The sequence below is a fragment of the Pseudophryne corroboree genome, chromosome 5, assembly GCF_028390025.1.
Source record: "Pseudophryne corroboree isolate aPseCor3 chromosome 5, aPseCor3.hap2, whole genome shotgun sequence".
Lineage (NCBI taxonomy): Eukaryota > Metazoa > Chordata > Amphibia > Anura > Myobatrachidae > Pseudophryne > Pseudophryne corroboree.
The window spans coordinates 230,560,395-230,572,851 of record NC_086448.1 but is presented as its reverse complement, the minus strand read 5'-3'; the positions used below and the strand labels follow the sequence as shown (position 1 = coordinate 230,572,851).

Sequence of the window (12,457 nt, the reverse complement as noted above, 5' to 3'; positions counted from 1 at the left end):
GCTAAATAATGTTTTATGACTAGTTAGCTACTGTAACTCATGTTACCCCCGGATTAACCATGTTGATATTTTAAGTATTATAACCTTGGATAGCTTTTTCATTCAGTAATTTATCCATTCCTTTTTTAAATCCAATTACAGAGTCCGCCATTACCTCCTTCCCTGGCAGGAAATTCCACATTCTGATTGCCCTAACAGTGAAGAACCCTTTCCTCCGTTGCATTCTGAACTTTCTCTCCTCCAGTCGCTGCGAGTGCCCACGTGTCCTAAACTGTGTTCTTTTAATAAATAATTCCTCTGATAACTCTTTGTAGATATTAATAATATCTCCTCTTAGGCGCCTCTTTTCTAGTGTATACATTATTTCACATGCAATTTTCAGCATTTTCCAAATTAGCTTCCACTCAGTTCTAGTGAACCTAAAGTACACACAGTCTAGGCAGCCATTTTGTGTTTGAACCAATATTTCTGAATATTTAGAAACCAGGGCGTAAATTTACTAAGATGGGAGTTCTGTTTAAGATGGGATGTTGCTCATAGCAACCAATCAGATTCCAGGTATTATCTTCTAGAAGGTGCTAGAGAAATAAGAAGTAGAATCTGATTGGTTGCTATGGGCAACATCCCATCTTAAATAGAACACCCATCATAGTAAATTTAGCCCCAGGCATCATTGAGACATTAGGTTCCAGTGAATCCTTTTTCATAAATAATTGGAGATTGTTAAAGCTTATTTTCGTTTTTGTTTTTTTTCAGAAGCTGAGATTTTGGCTATTTTTAATAAGCCCAAAACCCAACAAAGGTACAGAAAATATTACACTGTGAACATCCCAATGAAGATTTCAAAGGATAAGAGTACCATTAATGGTCTGGAAGCAAATTGGTTGGAGCACATGACAGACCACTTCAGAAAAGGATGCTCTCTAGTGAATGCTGTCTTTTATCTTGGAATGGTAAATGGTATGGAATTTTACATTGACAAATACCTCTATTTAATGATTACAATGCTTTGTATTGACTTTCCTTATTATGGTCAGTTGGAAGAATATAGAATTCCAGTCCTCAGCTGTCAGTATTTCCAGATCTTGCCATGTCGTAGCAAAAAGTGTGATGTATAAAAAATTGACTACTGTCCAGAAAGCTTCCGTCTTCTACAAATGCTGTATTTTTCAACCCCAATACTCTTCTGTAAACATAGTTACAACCGTTTCTTAGTTGCACAATTATCAATATAACTTAACAGGACAGGATCATTTGTTTAAGTAGGAAATAATTATTAACCTTAAAGCGCAGTGGAGAGTAGTGATGTCGTACACATCCATCCTCTTCTTGTAAACATTCACCCTTTTTTCGTTTGTTCTGCACTGCTGCCTTCATCATTTTACCTTTGTCCCAACCCCTTTACTGCAATCCAGGATTTGCTGCCATGTGTAGTTTTGCAAGTGCCAATGTGCACCAGCATACACCCTTTTAAAACATTTTTCCCCGCCATGTTCTCCTCCTGATAGCTTACAGTGTTGTTGCCATGGTAGCAGGAATACAAGCTTGAGCCTTTCTTTTTCTCAAAATCAAACTCATACTGGAGAATGACACAAACAAACGTTCTGTTTCAAACTAGCTAGCCCAGATCTGAACGAACATACTAGCAAGGAACGCACTAGCTCAGAAAATGATTCAGCTAGGCTTGTTTTGGTCTTGTAATCACACCCCCTCCCTGGACATTATGCCAACTTTAGGTACACCCACTACGTCCACTGAAATCGGGAAAGTGTGTACGCTGGTACAATAATTTCCTTGCGATATTTCGACAACGCAGGATCGAAGGTCGCACTTTTAATTGTATATGTGTGTACGCAAGTATTAGCACTGCGAACGGGACTTCCGAACGGGAGTACGATTGATCGAATCATGGCATCGAAAGTGTGATTGTACAAGTGTGTACCCAGCTTAACAGTAGAGGAAATGCGAATAAATGACCTAAAATGTTCTCAAAAGTAAATATTTATTATAGAAAGAATTTTCAATCCTTTGACCAGCTGTCCTTCTATCGCTATAACCTTCTCAGGATAACAAAGACACAGGGCAGGAAAAAATGGTTTATTATTAAAATTATCCATATTTTTCTTTTGCCAATTCTTCTTAAACAATGTTTGTTTTTATTATTAATGAATCTGCAATGGGAAGCCAAAATCCCGGCTTCCAATTTAGTGTAGATATGGTCACACATACGTGTAGAGGACCAGGACTAGCAGGAGAAGCTGTCAAATGCTTATTGGCGATTGTAGCCGGAATCGCAGAGAGCTGAACGTCACTCAGCTGCTGCAGCCAACTGTTTATGGTAAATTGTGGTTTGTAAAAAAATCTTTACTATTGCCGTAGATTTATAAAGTGATCCTAATATCATACTTGCCTACATTATCTTTTTCCTCTCTTGGAGAAGCCCGGAGAGAAGATGCAGATGGGCGGTGATTAGGACCCAGCTCCTCTTGGTGAAACTGCGGGTTTAGTGCAAATTTGCATAAGGGTGGTGCCAAAATGACCCATTTCCATGGAGATGCATCACTAGGGATTCCCTATATTAATCTCACCATTCTGCCCACTTCACTTGGAAGTGGGCAGAATGCAAGAGGGGTGTCCACTCTTCTAGTGTTGTCTCCCGCAGGATCCAGGAGAGTACGCAAGTATGCCTGATACGTATCCTTTAGAATGTAAGCTTTCATGAGTAGGGCCCTTTCCCCTCATGTGCTTTTCCTTCTCTTACTTAAACTATATTCTACTCCATAATGCCTACAACAGCACCTAACCCACGGTTTCTGCCACCCTGATGCTTATGTCAGTGTCCTGTCCCCTGTTGCAGAAATCTTTATATACCATGTACTTATCCTGCATTGTCTTGAACTGTAAGTCACTGTTTTCTTGTTTTGCTCATTTGCTTATGTACTTTGTTAGGCGCTGCGGAACCATTCTGGTGCCATATAAATAAAGGATAATACTAATTATATATCTTAAAGTAAGTCATACTTGCCTACATTTTGGCTGCCTCCCCTGGGAGGGGACAGCCAAAATGACACAGCAGGGGGTGTGCTGCGTCATATGGGGGCGTGGCTAAGGAACATGATGTAAAATATGGGGCTGGACAGAGTGCGTGACTGTGTGTCCCCGTCACCGTAGCTCTGCGTGTGAGACTGGGGTGGGGCCACAATGACGCAATTCAGTGAATCGAGTCACCGAATCCCCCCCGAAAACCCACAATGGACAACTACTGTATGTGGGGGATTTGTTTGGGATGCTCGGATGGGAAGGGGGGGGGGAAGGGGGAAATAACTTTTCCAGGAGGCCCAGCTGCTCTGGGAGAGTAGGCAAGTATGAAGCAAGTATACTTTTTAGTTATTTATATATATCTATATATATATCTATATATATATATATATATATATATATGAGATGTGCGGTGAGCATTTTTTGTGTTTTGGTTTTGGATTCGGGTCCGCGGTCGTGTTTTGGATTCGGACGCGTTTTGGCAAAACCACACTTTTGGGTTTTGGATTCGGATGTGTCTTGGATACGGGTGATTTTTTTAAAAACCCTCAAAAACAGCTAAAATCATAGAATTTGGGGGTAATTGTGATCCTATAGTATTATTAACCTCAATAACCATAATTTCCACTAATTTTCAGTCTATTCTGAACACCTCACACCTCACAATATTATTTTTAGTCCTAAAATTTGCACCGAGGTCGCTGGATGACTAAGCTAAGCGACCCAAGTGGGCGGCACAAACACCTGGCCCATATCTAGGAGTGGCACTGCAGTGTCAGACAGGATGGCACTTAAAAAATAGTCCCCAAACAGCACATGATGCAAAGATAAATAAAAAAAGAGGTGCAAGATGGAATTGTCCTTGGGCCCTCCCACCCTTATGTTGTATAAACAGGACATACACACTTTAACAAACCAATCATTTCAGCGACAGGGTCTGCCACACGACTGAAATGACTGGTTGGTTTGGGCCCCCACCAAAACAAGAAGCAATCAATCTCTCCTTGCACAAACTGGCTCTACAGAGACAAGATGTCCACCTCATCATCATCCTCTGATTCTTCACCCCTTTCACTGTGTACATCCTCCTCCTCACAGAGTATTAATTCGTCCCCACTGGAATCCACCATCACAGGTCCCTGTGTACTTTCTGGAGGCAATTGCTGGTAAATGTCTCCACGGAGGAATTTATAATTAATTTTGATGAACATCATCTTCTCCACATTTTCTGGAAGTAACCTCCTACGCCGATCGCTGACAAGGTGACCGGCTGAACTAAACACTCTTTCGGAGTATACACTGGAGGGGGGCAACTTAGGTAAAATAAAGCCAGTTTGTGCAAGGGCCTCCAAATTGCCTCTTTATCCTGGCAGTATACATATGGACTGTCCGACATGCCTACAGTGATGCTGTCACCCATATAATCCTCCACCATTCGTTCAATGGCGACAGAATCATATGCAGTGACAGTAGATGACATGTCAGTAATCGTTGGCAGGTCCTTCAGTCCGGACCAGATGTCAGCACTTGCTCCTGACTGCTCTGCATCACCGCCAGCGGGTGGTTTCGGAAATTTTATCCTTTTCCTGGCAGCTCCAGTTGCGGTAGAAAATGAAGGAGGAGCTGTTGGCGGGTCACGTTACGCTTGACTTGACAATTGTCTCACCAGCAGGTCTTTGAACATCTGCAGACTTGTGTCTGCCGGAAAGAGAGATACAACGTAGGCTTTAAACCTAGGATCGAGCACGGTGGCCAAAATGTAGTGCTCTGATTTCAACAGATTGACCACCCGTGAATCCTGGTCAAGCGAATGAAGGGCTCCATCCACAAGTCCCACATGCCTAGCGGAATCACTCCGTCTTAGCTCCTCCTTCAATCTCCAGCTGCTTCTGCAAAAGCCTGATGAGGGGAATGGCCTGACTTGCACTGATGATACTACTGAGCAGTGGTACTGAGAACTGATGATACTATTGAGAACTGACACTGAGCAGCACGATGCAGCACAAGACACTGAGCACTGACCAGTGATACTGAGCACTGATGATACTACTGAGCAGTGATACTGAGAACTGACACTGAGCAGCACAAGACACTGAGAACTGACCAGTGATACTGAGCACTGATGATACTACTGAGCAGTGATACTGAGAACTGACACTGAGCAGCACAAGACACTGAGCACTGACCAGTGATACTGAGCACTGATGATACTACTGAGCAGTGATACTGAGCACTGATTATACTACTGAGCAGTGATACTGAGAACTGACACTGAGCACTGACCAGTGATACTGAGCACTGATGATACTACTACTGAGCAGTGATAGTGAGCACTGATAATACTACTGAGCAGTGATACTGAGAACTGACACTGAGTAGCACGATGCAGCACAAGACACTGTACTAGTATTAGTAATGTATTACTGAGCAGCACGATGCAGCACAATACAATGAGCACTGATACTGAGCACTGATGATACTACTGAGAACTGACACTGAGCAGCACAAGACACTGTACTAGTATTAGTAATGTATTACTGAGCAGCACGATGCAGCACAAGACAATGAGCACTGATACTGAGCACTGATGATACTACTGAGAACTGACACTGAGCAGCACGATACAGCACAAGACACTGTACTAGTATTAGTAATGTATTACTGAGCAGCACGATGCAGCACAAGATAATGGTGTTAATTCCAAGTTGACCGCAGCAGTAATTTTGTTAGCAGTTTGGCAAAACCATGTGCACTGCAGTAGGGGCAGATATAACATGTGCAGAGAGAGTTAGATTTGGGTGTGGTGTGTTCAATCTGCAATCTAAATTGCAATGTAAAAATAAAGCAGCCAGTATTTACCCTGCACAGAAGCAAAATAACCCACCCAAATCTTACTCTCTCTACACATGTTATATCAGGCTTGCCTACCCTCCCGCATTCAGCGGGAGGCTCCCGATTTTTAGGTGAGGTTCCCGCTGCCCCGGAATCCTTAACAGCCCTCCCAGTTTTTTAAAGGCCCTGAATAAAGATGTGGACTGCGCATGCGCGAGTCCGGAGCAGTCGGGGGGCCAGCACAGGAGACTTCTTACCTAGCTGGCCACCGCAGGGTTGTGTGTAGCAGCGGCCGTCACGAACACTGCAGCAGGCCTCTGCTTCTCTGTGGCCTGCCCCTCCCACCACTCTCAGGGCTGCAGCGTCTGTGTGAAGATCAGCCCAGCAGCAACTTCCTCTTCCTGCTCCTCGCCTCTCACTGGGGGTCTGTGCACTGTGCTGCCTCCCACACTGTCCCGGGGTCAGCCTTTACAGGAAGGATCACGGTAACCAGGTGGGTGCTGGGGTTATTTTGGGGGAATGTAGGCTGTGTGTAATATAATCTGATGTACTCTGTAATCTAGTAATGGGTCCAATTGGGGGGAGGAGAGGAGGGAGACCTGTGTATAATTCACATTAGTGTGGTACTGGCTGTAATATGAGGGGGGGGGGGGTCTGTGTGCTGTATACTATAAATAATGTGATGTGGGGGAGGGGATCCGTGTCTGCTGTGTTTAATGTAATGTACTGGGTGTAATATGGGGGTGGGGGACTACGTACTGTATGCTGTGTATAATGTGATGTACTGGGTGCAATATGGGGGTGGGGGGCTGTGTACTGTATGCCAGTGGCGGAACTACCGCCTTGCACTGGGGCCCGGCACTGTCAAGGGGCCCAAAGCCAGAGCGGCATGTAATGAGTCAAACTGGCTCATTACATGCCGCCGAAGAGAGGAGCGCACCTGCTACTGGGGGGGGGGGGGGAAGGAGGAGGAGGGGGTGGAGGAGGGAGCCGCAGCAGCGCTGTGTAATTGGTGGAGGTGCTGGTGCTGCGTTCCCTCTCCTTAACCATAGGCTGTCCTCCGCCATTGGGAATGCTGGGATGCGCTTCCCAGCATTCACAGCGGCGGAGGGCAGCCTATGGTAAAGGAGAGTGAACGCAGAAGCAGCACCTCCACAAATTACATAGCGCTGCTGCGGCTCCTGAGTCCCCCTCCCTCCTCCTCCTTCCCCCCTGCCAGAAGCTGCACGAGGAGCCTGAGCCAGCGGAAACAGTAAGTCTATCTATCTATCTATCTATCTATCTTTCTATCTATCCTGTCTGCCGTATTGTGTAAAAAAGGGGACGCTGTCTGCCGTAATGTGTAAGAAGGGGATGCTGGTTGCCGTAATGTGTAAAAAGGGGTTGATGTCTGCCGTAATGTGTAAAAAAGGGGACGCTGTTTGCCGCAATGTGTAAAAAAGGGGACGCTGTTTGCCGCAATGTGTAAAAAAGGGACGCTGTTTGCCGCAATGTGTAAACAAGGGGACGCTGTTTGCCGTAATGTGTAAAAAGGGAGACGCTGTTTGCCGTAATGTGTAAAAAAGGGGACGCTGTTTGCCGTAATGTGTAAAAAAGGGGACGCTATTTGCCGCAATATGTAAAAAGGGGGACGCTGTCTGTCGTAATGTGTAAAAAGGGGGACTGTCTGCTGTAATGTCTAAAAGGGGCTCTACCTGGTGTAGTGGCGCTACTGTGCAGCGTAATTTGAATAATGGAGACTACTGTGCACCGTAGTATGAATTGGTATTATTTTGTGGCCACGCCCCTTCCCCATGAAGCCACGCCCCTATATATTTTTTGCGCACCTGCGGCGCGCACTGCCCCTATCTTCAATGGGGACGGGGGGGAGCCAATGCCATTTCTTGCACACAGCGCTAAAATGCCTAGTTACAGCACTGCAATCCTGTACCAGTGTATATAGATTTTCTATTTCTCCGTCTCTTCTCATAAATATACACGGTATATAGGGGGTAATTCCAAGTTGATCGCAGCAGGAAATTTTTTAGCAGTTGGGCAAAACCATGTGCACTGCAGGGGGCGCAGATATAACATCTGCAGAGAGAGTTAGATTTGGGTGGGTTATTTTGTTTCTGTGCAGGGTAAATACTGGCTGCTTTATTTTTACACTGCAATTTAGATTGCAGATTGAACTCACCACACCCAAATCTATCTCTCTCTGCACATGTTATATCTGCCTCCCCTGCAGTGCACATGGTTTTGCCCAACTGTTAAAAAATTTCCTGCTGCGATCAACTTGGAATTACCCCCATAGTGTACCTATGTTAGTGCTCTTTTTTTTTTTTTTTTTGCTGCTGCTGCTTTTAGTACTACTGTATCATTTTCATTTGCTATTGCAGGACACTCCCCTGAGTGGCAATAAATATGCCCATAGGTAGAGCTAGACACGCCTTTTGGGCAGAGCATGACACACCCCTCAACGTCACAATCTGCTCCCACCTGGAATCTCCCTGAAACTAGTTTTCAAAAGTAGGCAAGTATGGTTATATCTGCCTCCCCTGCAGTGCACATGGTTTTGCCCAACTGCTAACAAAATTCCTGCTGTAATCAACTTGGAATTACCCCCAATGAGCACTGATACTGAGCACTGATGATACAACTGAGAACTGACACTGAGCAGCACGATGCAGCACAAGACACTGTACTAGTATTAGTAATATATTACTGAGCAGCACGATGCAGCACAAGAAAATGAGCACTGATACTGAGCACTGATGATACTACTGAGAACTGACACTGAGCAGCACGATGCAGCACATGACACTGTACTAGTATTAGTAGGGTATTACTGAGCAGCACGATGCAGCACAAGACAAGGGCCCTCATTCCGAGTTGTTCGCTCGCTAGCTGCTTTTAGCAGCCGTGCAAACGCTAAGCCGCCACCCTCTGGGAGTGTATCTTAGCTTAGCAGAAGTGTGAACGAAAGGTTCGCAGTGCTGCTACAAAAAAAGATTGTGCAGTTTCTGAGCAGCTCGAGACCTACTCCTAGCTTGCGATCACTTCAGACTATTTAGTTCCTGTTTGACGTCACAAACACGCCCTGCGTTCGGCCAGCCATGCCTGCGTTTTCCCAGCCACTCCTGCGTTTTTATCTGGCAAGCCTGCGTTTTTTCACACACTCCCCGAAAATGGTCAGTTACCACCCAGAAACACCCACTTCCTGTCAATCACTCTGCGGCCAGCAGTGCGACTGAAAAGCGTCGCTAGAGCTTGTGTAAAAATGCATTGGATTTTGTGAAAGCACAACGCGCGTGCGCATTGAGCCGCACATGCATGCTCAGAAGTGCTGATTTTTAGCCTGATCGCTGCGCTGCGAACGAAAGCAGCTAGCGATCAACTCGGAATGAGGGCCAATGAGCAGTGATACTGAGCACTGATGATACTACTGAGCAGTGATACTGAGCACTGATGATACTACTGAGAACTGACACTGAGCAGCACGATGCAGCACAAGACACTGTACTAGTATTAGTGAGCAGCATAAAAGCACAATTGTCACCCCCCAGATACCACTGTGACTGGAATGATGATGACCGATGCACAGTCACAGGACACTACTACCACAGCACCCTACAGCAGCAAGATGCAGCACAAGACACTGTACTAGTATTACTGAGCAGCACGATGCAGCACAAGACAATAAGCACTGATACTGAGAATTGACACTGAGAGAACGTAGCCACGTCCTCTCTGTACTCTCTACAATGCCCGAGTGAAAATGTCGGCGACGCGCGGCTCTTTATATGGAATCCGAATCTCGAGAGAATCTGACAGCGGGATGATGACGTTTTGCCTCGTTCGGGTTTTCCGTGTCAGGCGGGAATAACCGAGCTGGGCTCGGAACCGTGTTCGACATGTGGAGTTCGGGGGAGTTCAGTTCTCGGCGAACCGAACCAGCTCATCTCTAATAAATATATATATATATATATATATATATATATATATATATATATATATTGCCGAAAGATTGAAAGAGCAGGGAGCGCCAGTAGTGCATTAAAAGTGTATAACCATTTATTATAAAAACATCCAGGTCGATAACAAAATAAGGACCCGTACCATAAAAGGCGGTTAAACCACCGCTTGTAAAACCAGCATGGAAATTACCCCACAGTGCAACCAGCGTTCTTACTCCGTACGTCAGACCACGCCCATACGCGTTTCGTCATCCGACTTCGTCAGTGGGCAAGCTGTAAAAGCCTAATATATATCCTATATTAAACACGCTAAAAGGTTAAGAGACTCAGTACGCTATTGGAGTAAGTTGTCACCGTAAGGGTACGTACTCAGCGTAGCGGACGCTTAGCCGTGGACGAGACGCACGAGCGGCATGTTCGCTCACGGCTTAATGCGTAAAGGCAAGCACGCTATAGGCTGCCGATTACCGTAATGATACGCTATCAGCGTAGCGGACGCTCGAGACCACGAGGAGATCACGAGCGGTGCTGACGCTCACAGAGTTAAACCTTTTTAACAGTATCATAAACAATGTACTTATATTGTAAACCTTTGTGCAGTGATAAGGTGTAAATGTAACACAGTGTAACCTTGTTAGTTTAAAAGCTGTATGAGCGACTCTTACGCTCTGAGAACCCTTTTGCAATATAATAAAACACTCAAATACCGGTCTAAGGGTCTAACACCTTTTAAGGGAGAGAATGAACGTTCAATCGCAAAAGAATACACAATACAAGTTATACTCTACCAAACTAACATAAAATACCTAACCGAGTTACTACACGTTAAAATATAACAAAGACACAATTACATTTAAGGGGGAAGGAGAGAGAGAATGGCTTACAACAAAATAGGAGATAAATATGGTTGCAGAGAACTTACGCACAAGGGGAACAATCGCATGCGCCTTTCTGGATATCCAGCTCCCGATTATCAGTGATGAGAACCGTTGTGTAGAGTCGAGAGCTGGCCCAGATCGGCTTGTCTTTTTATACACTACACACAATACAGTACAATGGTCCCTACATTCTTATTGTTCATTGGACACAGGAATTCGTCTCTGCATTATAACAAAAGGTCATAGGTTGGTTCATACAGGTGGGCTGTGACTATTTCAAACTGCTCAGGTGGGAGGGAAACTGGGTTTCCCGCCGCATGGGTAATAAAGTGCAAATATAGTAAATGTCCATAAACTTCTTATGTCCATAACTATATGCACGAGCGAGTAATCCGCTTCAAACCAACACCGGAATATTGCTAATTATATTCTCTTCCGATGGATACTAAACACCACTGTGTAACCCCTGTCTGACCCTTCGTATCAAACAAAGAGGAATCTCTTTGTCCCCGAACATGCTATATTAACTAAACTTTCAGATTCTATCAAAGGGACCATAATCTACAAAATACATTATATGACTAAAATATGTTACGATTGAGTCGCCCGCTAGACGAACACAAACTCTACCGTAAATGCACATACCGCGCGCCTGCGAGTGCACGCGACCGTGAGTATACGCACGCGCGGGAGGGCTCATGCACGTGCATGAGGTGCATATATGGCAATGTGCAGCGTGATATTTTTCTGACTTTGACAGTCCACCCTTTGGCAGTCACCAATAACTGCCACTTCCTAAAACAGTTCAAAAAGAGAAAAATATATGTCATGTATAATACATTTCTATGATTGGGTAGGGGAGAAGAGAAGAAGGTGAGAAAAACGTTATGACCTAGTGAGATAGTAGAAGCATGTATGTATGAGTCCATGTTTGAGGGGTCATGTATCATCGTGCCGTACGTGTTTTAAATCAAGCTTCGAGGTATTGCGAAGTATACATTTGAATTCCTTCTTATCCCATGGTACGGGTCTGTGGATGGGCTGTCAAACTTTACCGAGCTCTTTTCGGCTTTTGGTTGCAACAAAATGGGGGAGCACATTTTAGTTGATGATACATGAATGGGGGGATATGTGAGTGCTGATATCTGTGCCTGTATTCCCTATCGACTATGTGTGTCATTACCTGAAGGTTGTAGAAATGAAGATAAAGAGCAATTATGGTAAATGCAGTCATAAACTATCCGAGTTTAATATACATTTGCCGATTGAGGTCTTGTCTTGTGTCTTGTCTTGTCTCGATGTACATGTTGACTGTAGTCTCCCGATGCTTTTGCTATAAACGGTGTGCAAAAAGCTTTTTCAATGTCCATAGACTTACAAAAAATGTTGGGCTAGCGTAAAGTTAAAGTTACTAGGGATATGGGGGGTCTATGGCATAGTCCATCAGTTGTCTGTGTAAAAGGTTGTCAAATTCTTCTTCCAAGCGGATGTCTTTGTACCTTGGAGAAAAACAAAGGAGAAACGGGTGAAAGAAACGGACCGTGGAATCACATTTTCATCACAACATTGTCTCAATGGTTGGGTCGTAAATCAAATCAGTCATTGTTATTACAGTATCTTCACTTCTTAAACTCATCACTCGGGCGCTACGTTTACACTTTGTTAAAACCCGAACGCATCTAAATATCAGACCGACCAGTATGATGACACCCAGAATACACAAAAGAAATTTCCCTACATCCATGATAATAC

General features: G+C 44.6%; 1 protein-coding gene across 2 annotated transcripts in view; it reads left to right on the top strand.

Annotated features, from left to right (window-relative positions):
- The window catches only part of RFTN1 (raftlin, lipid raft linker 1), a 612,999-nt gene that overhangs the window by 486,749 nt on the left and 113,793 nt on the right, over positions 1 to 12,457 (top strand). For both annotated transcript variants that reach the window (XM_063922166.1, XM_063922167.1), the window contains exon 6: positions 757 to 960. In XM_063922166.1, coding sequence (XP_063778236.1) covers positions 757 to 960 — 204 coding nt within the window. The remainder of the gene's footprint in view (positions 1 to 756; positions 961 to 12,457) is intronic.